Source organism: Odontomachus brunneus, unplaced genomic scaffold, assembly GCF_010583005.1.
Source record: "Odontomachus brunneus isolate Ranch 3 - 2012 unplaced genomic scaffold, Obru_v1 Obru_scaffold_053, whole genome shotgun sequence".
NCBI lineage: Eukaryota > Metazoa > Arthropoda > Insecta > Hymenoptera > Formicidae > Odontomachus > Odontomachus brunneus.
In genome coordinates this window covers 1,973,948-1,984,789 of record NW_022639503.1, presented here as the reverse complement: position 1 = coordinate 1,984,789, position 10,842 = coordinate 1,973,948, and the positions used below count along the sequence as shown (strand labels likewise).

Sequence of the window (10,842 nt, the reverse complement as noted above, 5' to 3'; positions counted from 1 at the left end):
TTTGAAGTATTTTCCATCATGGCCACGCGCGTTGCTATCGCTGAAACATATATATATGCAAATGTGAGCAGTCAATCGAATGTGTCACTGCTTATAACACTGTTGTGTTCCGTGATGATTAACAGTATTTAAAGATATTGCGACGTTTGTCGATCACACGTGTGTGTGTTAATTGCAAGAACATTATCAAGGTTGAACAATCAACATGTATTATGTGGAAAAGTGGATGATAAATCCTGCTTGTTTTCTTATCACGTTGTTTTTCTTCGCAAATGCCGGCTATTGTTTACATGAGAAAAAAAATGCTACTTCCGTTCCGGTGCCGATAGTGCTATGGCATGGAATGGGTGAGTTTTATTGTAGTATAATTACTTTGACTGCATTAGATTCGCTTTCCCTTAACTCACTTTCCATACTTTCTCATATGATATTTTTCTTTTTTCCGTTCTATATTCTCTCTTAATATGATCGAATTAAATATGAGACAATGTCAGAATAACTATAAGTTACATTGATTGCATCATTTATACTAATATATAAATAATTTTAAAATTTGGATTTAACAAGTTATATATCAGTTTCTTTTATTATTTCTCTCTCCCTTTGTTACATTATTGTTAAATATATTAATAACATTTAATCTTGCTATAAGGAATGCCTATATCTACTTTCAGATAATTCAGTTCATCAAAGAGAACTTTATACATGCTTATCAGCTTCTGCTTTATATACAAGCACTGTGGCAAACCTATTATTGCTTACAAATGAAATAAATTGAATGCAATGAAATAATTTGTGAATGGAATGTTTTTTACAATGATTGCAGAACAATAATAAAAAATTATTAACTTGTGAGATATTTGTATTAAGTATCTTAAATTTGATATTTGCAGAAACTTTTATTTATTATTTATCATCTTAGAGGTAACTTAAGATATTGAATTTATTTCACAGATACTACATTACTAAACTTTTTTGAATATAGAATTGAAAAATTTTTCTTATAGCATGATATATTATTTTTAAAAATTATATAATAATCAACATATACTTTGTAGTCTTCTGTTAAATTTAGTTTGTTAAACACAATATGTCACAATATAACCACTTTATATCACTTTATTATAGTATATCACTTTATTATAGTAACGAAAGCATATTTTCTTATAGGTGATAGCTGCTGCTTTTCTTTTAGTCTTGGAAGAATACAGCAAATTCTTCAAGAGCAAATACCAAATGTCTATGTGCATTCTATACGTATTGGAGATGATGTTATACAGGTAAGATTTTATTGTAAAATAACTTATGAAAATAAATTTAGAAAGATATTTTAATAATATGTAAAATTTTTTTGATCTTGTTATCTTGTCTGTATATCTTTTTATCAATATTTAATTCATTAATTTTTACTTTCTTAGGTTTATTTTACTTCAGGAAATATATATATATATATATATATATATATATATATATATATATACATATATATATATATATGTGTGTGTGTGTGTGTTTACATATGTTTACATAGAATATGTTTATAATTTTATTTATTTCACTTTTACTTTAAAATTATGCACAGAATAATATTTTTTATTTCATTATTTTAACTTGTGCTCTTTTTAATGCAGAAATATTTTTTCTTGTAGGATGTAGAGAACAGTTACTTCGGTAATATCAATGAGCAAATAAAACATGTGTGTGAACAACTGCAGCAAGACTCAAGGTTGCAACAGGGATACAATGCTATTGGCTTCTCTCAAGGAGCTCAATTTCTGTAAGTCAGTTTTACTGTAATTTATAATTTTAACTAACTTTATATATTACAATTCCGTTTTTTTCTATTTTAGGAGAGCAGTAGCTCAAAGATGTCCTAATCCACCAATGCAAAATTTGATATCTATGGGCGGTCAACACCAAGGTATTTTTGGTTTACCAAAATGTTCACTTACATCTCGATTGTGCAGATATATGCGACGCGTTCTTTATCACGGCGCATACTTATGGTATATATTATATAGTCATCAATTTCTCTTCACAAAACCTCTATTTTATATTGTGAGACATCATATGTTTAATTTAATATTTCAGGTATATTCAAGAGTCGTTCATACAAGCTACTTATTGGCATGATCCTCTGAATATTGATGAATATAAAAAAAAGAATATCTTTCTTGCTGATATTAATAATCAAAATAGTATTAATGAGGTATGTATAATTATATGAATGAAAAATCTGTACAGTTAAAATACGATAATATACAAAAGAATTGTGATATATATCATATTTTGCCTGTTAGGAATACACAGAAGCAATTTATAAAAATTATTAAATTATTAAAATGCTAACTAATTTTTTACTTATATCGATTATCGATAGGAATACAAGAATAACCTTCAGAAACTCCAAAATTTGGTTCTCGTGAAATTTGCAAACGATACAATGGTGGAGCCAGTGGAAAGTGAATGGTTCGGATTCTATAAACCTGGCCAAGCAGAGGAGATACAGAGTCTGCAGCAAAGCGAATTGTACCAACAAGTAATTGAACAAATTTAGAAATTTGTAATAACACTGTTTGTGTAAGCTTAATATACATGTTGTTGTGTTACTTGCAGGATCGACTTGGATTGCATGCAATGGATATGTCCGGCAAAATTCATTATCTTTCAATACCTGCTGACCACATGCACTTTACGAACGACTGGTTTATCGAAAATATCATTAAAAAATTTTTACTATAGCTGCTGAAATATCCTGAAACATTTCCTCGCTTGAATAAGTTTAAAGATCTTGAAATTTATATATAATACATACATACATACACACACATATACACATACAATGAATATAAATATAGAAAATATTCATACAAATGAATATAAAATTTGATATGGGACATCTAATAAAATTTAACTGCTATTTTCTATCGATCACTATTTTCGATCCTGCTTTTCCTTAACTGTCCGTTTTTATGTCTTTGTCAAATAGCAATTACTTAATTTCTTAACTTGATATTTTTGTCAACTCTTTTAATTGGAACTTTTTCACATTTGCGATCGTATACACATTGAAAAATTGCGAGATCATTGAGATGTAAATTACGCTTTGAGTAAACTCGATGAATCAAAAATTAACGCACATGACAATTAATGACATTATCTTTGGAGGCTGTGCATATTATCTTTGCAATTAATTTGGATGAAATCCAGCATACAGTGTTATTTTTTTTTAGATCTTTTACCGCTCCTTGTACTTCCTTTCCCACAACGGGTACGATAACGGCCGAAGAAGTCTCTCTAGCGAAAAGGATGCATAATGCTCTCGGTATGTCCCGTCCCGTATTTCTCTTTTCACGCAGCACACGATATACCTCGTCGCGCGTATAATTCCTTCTTCGTCAGTACCTTCTAATTTACCTATTTCTTTTTTTCTCTGTTTTTTTCGGGTCCTCGCAATCTCACGCCAGTGCCTCCTTTCTGGCGACGCGAACAATGACGCGCGGCGAAAGCCCGTGCGCGCGCGGAGGGCCGATCGAAGAGAGCCGCAAAAGAGAATGCAACGTAATTCGTACTGTTCATTGTCGCATGACGCGATTGTATATAGACGTAGAGGGTGGGTGAGAGGCAGAGCGCGGCGGGGAAGGAACAGGAGAGCGCGGCTCCGTTCCGCGGCGGGAGGGTGCGCCGCCACCCTTCTCCGTCCACCCTCGCCACCCGCACTCTCGCCCCTCTTCCCCCGCCCGCTCTCTCGCCCCCGCGTTGCACAACAAAGCCGCGGGATGAGAAAACATTAATCTAGGCATGTTTTGCAATCTCGCCGCCCGCGGTGTAGCTACATATAATGGAACGCTGTTATTGCTACGCTGTTATGGCGTGCGCACAATGTTCGTTTCGTGCCTCCTCCTCCTCCTCCACCTCCTCGCAGTCGTCGTCGTCGTCGTCGTCGTCGTCGCACAGATTGCTGGTGCGCACGTGTGTTCGCCAGAAGCGCCCGAGATTAATATTTCGAAGGTAACGAAATGACGACGCGAAGATTCGTGTCGAGACCGACGCAGAGAGCGCGGACACAGGTGTTGCTCCGTTACGAGCGGATATCTTTCAGTTATCGATACTGTACACTCGATATCGAGTGTATTGTGGCTTTATTAATTATAAATATGTCTGATTGAATTTCATGATAATCGCGCATAGCTGTGACATCTCGATGATTTTTTTTTTCTTGAGATTGTGCGTATCTGCATCTTTCACATGCTGCCTTATCACGACCCGCTATTGCGTCTCGCAATTAGACAAATAAAATATCTCCGCGACGTACGCCTAAACCAACCCCCGCGCCTCTTCCCGCCTCGCTTATTCCATCCCTCATTAAATGCCAACGATGGAGCGGCCAAGGACACCGCGAGGATTATTACCGAGAGGCCGGCACATCCCTTCGGCGTCCAATCGTGGGTGTCCTTAGAAGGGCCGCCTCTCGTTGCGATTTCATCCCTGGAGGGGTGAGCGGTGCCGGAGGGAAGCAAGGGGTGAGAGGCAAGAGTGCAATAAATAACGAATGGGCCGTGAGACGCATTCCGTGAAGAATAAACAGGATAAATCGGGAAATTTTAGGTCCATCAAACACAAGATTGATTCGAATGAACTTAATTGTTAATCAATTTGTACGATCTATACATAGTTTAAACTCAATTATTCATAAGTTACTTGGAATTTTAAAGCAAGACTATTAAACCGAACAAAGAATTGAGAATTAAACGTCATTTGACGCTTTCATGTCGTACTACAATGATGTAATAAATTATTTTTTATGCAAAGCATGAGGCCTTGTAATAAAATAACGAGACGATGATTGAACGTAAATTCGACTTCATCAGGATCTTCTTGCCGCGTCATGTGGAGGCTCTCCCTTTTAAATAGCCAAGTTAAAGCGTCGTCTCTTTGCGTCGCAACGCCGCTCTCAACTCTCGTGGTTCGCCGGGTATCGACGACGTGTCACCTTTTTCTTCGTCGAAGTTTTATCGAGAAGAACTTGACAAGTTATTAATAGGAATCTCTTCTTTGATATCCCGTTTCCGCTTTCGCGAATTAACATCCCTTAGGCTCTCCGGCGAGATCACGATACAGCAAGAGCACTGACAGGCAGAACAGAGAGACACCCGGAAAAATGTATAGAGAAATATACATATCGTATTGTTTTTTGATAAATTTGCATAGTGTCGTGAAATGAATTTTTGTTTATTCGCGAAGAGATATTTCGTGAAGAAAGTTCTTATCTTATGTTGCAATAAGATTGCAATTTTATTTTTATAGAATGAGCGTGATGTTTCTGTTATTTATTATTTACGTCACACGACGTAAATGTTGCAATTACGTTATTATATATTATAATATATAAAATTATAGAATATATATATACATATACGTATATAATTATAGTATATATAATTATATATTGCAATTACGTGAAAAATTATATTTATTTTTACAATGTTTTTCGTAAAGCTTTGGATTATACTAAAATTGTAGAAAAAAAATATCTGAAAATTTATTTGTGAGATGTAGTTTATTTACAGTTTATTATAAATTTTGATCCTTCATATTCTAGAAATAAATTTTCAAGTATTCTTTTCTCAATATCTAACTTACTATTGAAAAAGTAAAAAAGTTTGATAATCTACTTGATATACGGTATAAAAAAACAGTTAAGTATACAATTACAAAAATTTTGTAGGAAAAAAACAAAAGTAATATAATATTTTTAAATAAATGTATAGTAATTTTGTTACAAATTCGCATTGTGACGCATTGTAATTCTATATAGTCTAAGATCACAAAAATTTGCAATTTATACTACAATATTTACTCCATGTATCTTACTCGATTTATAACTTGATAACTTTTGCGAAATTTCGAATATAACGAAATGAGAAGAAAGAATAAAACGGGAATAATTTCGAACTTGAAAGATCAAATTCCGAATTTTCAAAGATCAAGTTCCAAACGTTAAAGATCAAGGGACAACATTGTACATACAATTATTTTTTATGTTGCAAATAGTTACTGCTGTTGAGGCTTAGAAAAGCGCTCTATGCGAAAATTTTTTTTAATATTTTCGAATTTTAGTTTCATTTATTTTTTGAATACGCAATTATAGGCCTGCAAGTGTTTTTTAAACAATTCGTCGTAAATTGCAAATTAAGATTTCGCCGAGATAACGTCCGCTTGCAATCCAGTCGCGAAAAGAAGCAGCAGTTTTGCGCTTCTTTCCCAAGATCCAAGATTTAATTTTCACCGGGACCACTTGAAGACTCCAATCGCTTGTCCCTCTGCCGCAAAGCGAGTCGATGCCTCGATATGTTTATCACGGACGAATCAGCTTTGAATCGACAGAGGAACACAGAGACGTACTGCGAGGAGGGCTAAGTTTAATTACGAATCCGGGTCGTGAGTGGTGCAGCGATGTTCTCGCGTCAACGACTCCGAGTGAATTCATCAGCGGACGCGCCCCTGAAAGGGAACGTATTTTTGTCCGATGAATTAGGAGCGCGGTGCCCACGGTCGCTCTTTTGACTCGGACGTGACAATATGAATATTAAACTATTGTTATGCGCACGCGGACTGTGTGCACTACCCTCATGACGTTCGAGCGGCTTCTGACCGCAAGGATTAGTCTGTTTCGCCTCTCTCTCTCTTGTCTTCTCCGTTGCCTTCTGCTCGTCGAATTTTAGGGAGCGCGAAAAGCCTCGGTATATGTCCCTTTCATTGTTTACTTCATGAGCGTTGTCGAGTTCTTTTTAGAGATCTGCTTAGAGATCTGTTAAGATCCAAAGTGCTTCTCTTATTATTTCCATGCTTGCCATAAAAAGCGTATATGTGAAGATTTTATATGTTTAATGTATCGATCGCACACAAATTTTTCTGTAATAAAAATAATCAGAAGGATTTTATAGTCATCGATCTTTGAACTCTGAAATGTTTAAATCTTAGAAAAACTGTAATGTATACATTATTATTCAATTTTAGTTCATTTTTTTCAAAGTTCTAATCATTTTTGTGCTTGTTATAAAAAGGGTATCCAAAGATTTCATATGTTGATGGCGCTTAACACTTAAAGCTTATTCTCTGAGTAAAATAATAACAAAAATAATTTAACAATTTTGAATATTCGAGCTTTAAAATGTTCAAATTCGCAGATCTTAGAGAGACTGTAATGTATATATTACCACTTAATTTTAATTCAACATTCTTCTTTAAAAATCTAATTGTTTCATTTTTATGCTTATCATAAATAGTATGTCTGAAGATTTTATTTGTTTAACATATCGGTGGCGTTTAAAGTTATCCTTTGATAATAAAAATAATTTAACAATCTTGGATATTGAACCTTAAAATGTTCAAGTTGGTAGATCTTAGATAAATGTATAGCATTACTGCTTAATTATCTCAACGTATAAATTCCATTGGGTCTTGCGGAATTTTATTCAGAGAGATACAACAAATAATATTTCCCTCTTTCTCTCTTTGTGCCGCGAGTAAAAATGATTTTGTGGAATTCCACTCTTTTTCACGATCCTAGATCTCTGCTTTCTACGGGCAACCCTTCCTTTTCACGTGGCGCGTTCGCATCGCTTTACCCTCCGCCGTCATCGGTAAATTTTCTCTTTGTAGATTTTTGTCGGCGTACCTTCAGCACGCCGGGCGTGCTGCGCGAAAGATACACACGCAACGTACAACACACGCCCGCGCGTATATTCGTCGGAATTACATTAACGAGATACATCTAGGCGTGCTCGGGCTGAGATCCCGCTAACATCTCTCATATGCCTCGCAAATTAAGTAACGCGCGTTTAAAGAGCGAGCCGTCTGTCCGAATATTTGTCATTTCCATAATAAGCGACAAATGTGTGCCGTTAAATTCTCGCGTTCTCTCGGATGTCTCCTCCCTTTATATTTTTTTCCTTTTGTTCTCTATACGCATTCTCCATCCTTCTAAATCCCTCCGTCAGAAATTTCGCACGGAAAAAACAATTTGGTGAATTATTCGCTTTCTCGCCAGAGTTCACTTTAATTATCCATCCACTTATAATTATTTCGTCTATTCGTTTCAATCGTCGCTTAATCGATGAGAGACCGCGATGATTGATCGTAACAAATTCTGCGAGTCGCGGAATGTCGCGCTTAATATCGCGTAATTGCGTCCTATTAGATAGACGGACGCAATTTGTCGACGTCCGGTTATATATCGAGATATTTAGAGCAACAAATAGAAAGGCAAAGCCTACCACTCATTATCTTTAGGGTGGATTGGCTGAGATATTATGTGCCGCGTATACCCCGTCTACCGACGTAATCAATGAATGGACCAGGCGGACAATCCCTCTGTGACAAAAGCCCGACATTTTCCGGCTTTTCAGTCTCATTACCGTAATAATGCAAATGAAAAGGAATTTTGCGAGTTTGTTCGTTGCCTGCTTTTCTTGCTTTTCGCGACCAACCTCCTTCCATTTTACGGCCGCCGTTCTACCAGCGAACTTAATGCCGAAAAAAAGATAGAACGTTGATTAGCTACCTATGTAGTGTCCATATGTTTAATTAATTGACGGACTAACACGCATTGCACAATTAATACAAGATGACAATTGACATCAATATTTACACACTGAGGCAAGATACTCGAAAACTCATTTATGGGATAAAAGTTTATTTCATAGAAATAAACTTTATCTCTCATAGAAGTATACCTTATTTCACAAAAATAAACTTTATATTCATCAAATGTGTTTTAAAATATTTTTTTCTCAGTATACGTCTCCGAGACACGTACGAGATATCTGATAATTCGGAAAAAATGTAAGTTTCTCGTTCGACAAGATAAAACCTGAAAAATCTCGTCGCAGAGATAAAATATTAATTTCTCATAATACAAAATTCTAAGAGAACAGTAAGAGCTAAATTGCAGTTGTTGCGAAAAAAATATTTTAATAACGTACAAGTTTGTATTATATAAAATTGTTATTAATTTCCCGATGTGACGTTTGAGTTTACCAACTTATTTTTTACGTCCCTTTTTACATCGCGATAAATTTCTCATCGATAGAAGCTCATATCTGCCAATTGTTTACACAATTTTATGCAAAATCGTGTAAAAAATAAAATAATACATAAATAATACAGTTAATACAATTTATATACTATGCAAAACAATATATAAATAATAAATAAAATATAAAATAGTATTATATATGAAAATATAAATTGCTCAGACATTGCGATAGTCTGTTGATATTTCGTTCATTCGGAAAATTCATCACGATGCGGGAAGCAATGTAAGAAATAAGTTGAAAAACTCAAACGTCGCGTCGGCGTGATCGATCAAACGAGAAATTAATATTTTATGCGCGACGGCTTTTCAGATTTTATCTCGACGATGTTTCGCCCGAATAAATAAATCTTCCCGCTGCAACGAGGTTGAGGGGGGGATGGAAAGGGGGGTAGGAGCATACTCGGGGTAGAGAGCGACGACTGAATTGCGATTGCGAGTAATCGCGATCGCGATCGGGAGACGTCAATGCGACGCGATGCATTGTCTCGACGCGGAAAGTTTTTACATCCGCGTTATATCAATGCGATAACGAAGAAACTTCGCCAACTCCGACTTCGGGCGGGGCATTCTCAAGCCGCCGGACTTCGTTCCGATCTCTCTCTACGCGCTTCTCTCGAATATTTATATAAAACGGACGCGCAGACGGAAGTAGGTCAAAATTCATCGCGAGCGATACTCGCGCAATTTTGCGTCGCCTGCTGAAGATGAGCTAAACATTTTAATAAGAAAAATCTTGCACTCGACAGACTCATCGACCGAAATGACTCGTCGTTGGAAAACTACGTGGGAGAAATTGGAAAGGATACGAGAGAAATCTCTCCCATTTCCGCTCACCACGCGACACACCGCGACGGCATCAACAATTTGACTTGACGCGGTTCCTCATCGAAGACCGTGCTAAAAGGTGAAACAAAAACGGCGAAGAAGAGGAGGAGCAGGAGGACCAAGAGGAGAGGGACAGACGGACCGGACAGATGCTCGATGATGTCTCGACGAGGAGCTCGACGTGCAATATTCGCGACGTAACGAACGCGCGTGGTGACCATCGACAAGAATGATTCGTCCGTCGAACGGCGCGCGTGAACATAAGGAGAACGAGAGGAAGAGAAAAAAGACAAAAACATGCACAGGGAGAGAGAGAGAGAGAGAGAGAGAGAGAAAAAAGAAAAAAAGCAGAGAGAGAGAGAGAGAGAAGAAGAAAAAATCGTGCGTTCGCGGAGGGAAAGAAGCGCTCACGTTGGTGGTGTTCCTCAGACAGAGACACATAGCCCCGAGCTATGTAATTCATTACTAAAGCAATCTCACCCTGGCACCCTCTCTAGCCGTGTACCCTGCCGGCAGCCCTGCCTCCGCCCCTGACCCATCAGAGCCGCCCGAGAGAGCCGCACGTTATAATATAAAAAAAGAAGATGGTGCACGCCGGGGTGGCGGTGGCGGCGGTGGTGGCGGCGGCGGTGGTGGTGGCGGCGGCAGCGGCGGCGACGACGGTAGCGGCGAGAGGGTGGATGTACCGGTCCGAGGGTGGAAGAGGGACACGGGGTGGTTTGAGAGCACCCGATTAGAATAGCGCCCCCTGACAACAAAACAAAATGAAACACAAAGCAGTGTTTTCATAATTAAAAAGATTGCGCGCGCTTCTTTCTTCCTACCGTTTCTATTCATGCCTCTTTTCATTTCTCCTCTTTCTCCGCGCCGTTCTGTTCTCCAATCTCTCCCTCGCTCGCTCTCTCCCCCCCCCCCCC

At 37.3% G+C, this 10,842-nt stretch overlaps 1 protein-coding gene across 1 annotated transcript; it reads left to right on the top strand.

The window, feature by feature from the left end:
- The first annotated feature begins 59 nt into the window (after positions 1-59).
- Positions 60-2,925, top strand: LOC116845576 (palmitoyl-protein thioesterase 1). Its single transcript, XM_032818401.1, has 7 exons — positions 60-347; positions 1,171-1,280; positions 1,650-1,777; positions 1,851-2,006; positions 2,092-2,209; positions 2,381-2,539; positions 2,617-2,925. The coding sequence occupies exons 1-7, from the start codon at positions 206-208 to the stop codon at positions 2,740-2,742; spliced, it is 939 nt and encodes a 312-aa protein (XP_032674292.1). The 5' UTR covers positions 60-205; the 3' UTR covers positions 2,743-2,925.
- Positions 2,926-10,842: the final 7,917 nt, after the last annotated feature.

What these genes read in the sequence shown, in the direction of transcription:
- LOC116845576 (XM_032818401.1), top strand. Translation starts at nt 206, where the DNA reads ATGTATTATGTGGAAAAGTGGATGATAAATCCTGCTTGTTTTCTTATC. An exon ending in AGTGCTATGGCATGGAATGG is followed by an intron (nt 348 to 1,170) that starts GTGAGTTTTATT and finishes ATTTTCTTATAG; the next exon opens with GTGATAGCTGCTGCTTTTCT. An exon ending in AAAGCGAATTGTACCAACAA is followed by an intron (nt 2,540 to 2,616) that starts GTAATTGAACAA and finishes TGTTACTTGCAG; the next exon opens with GATCGACTTGGATTGCATGC.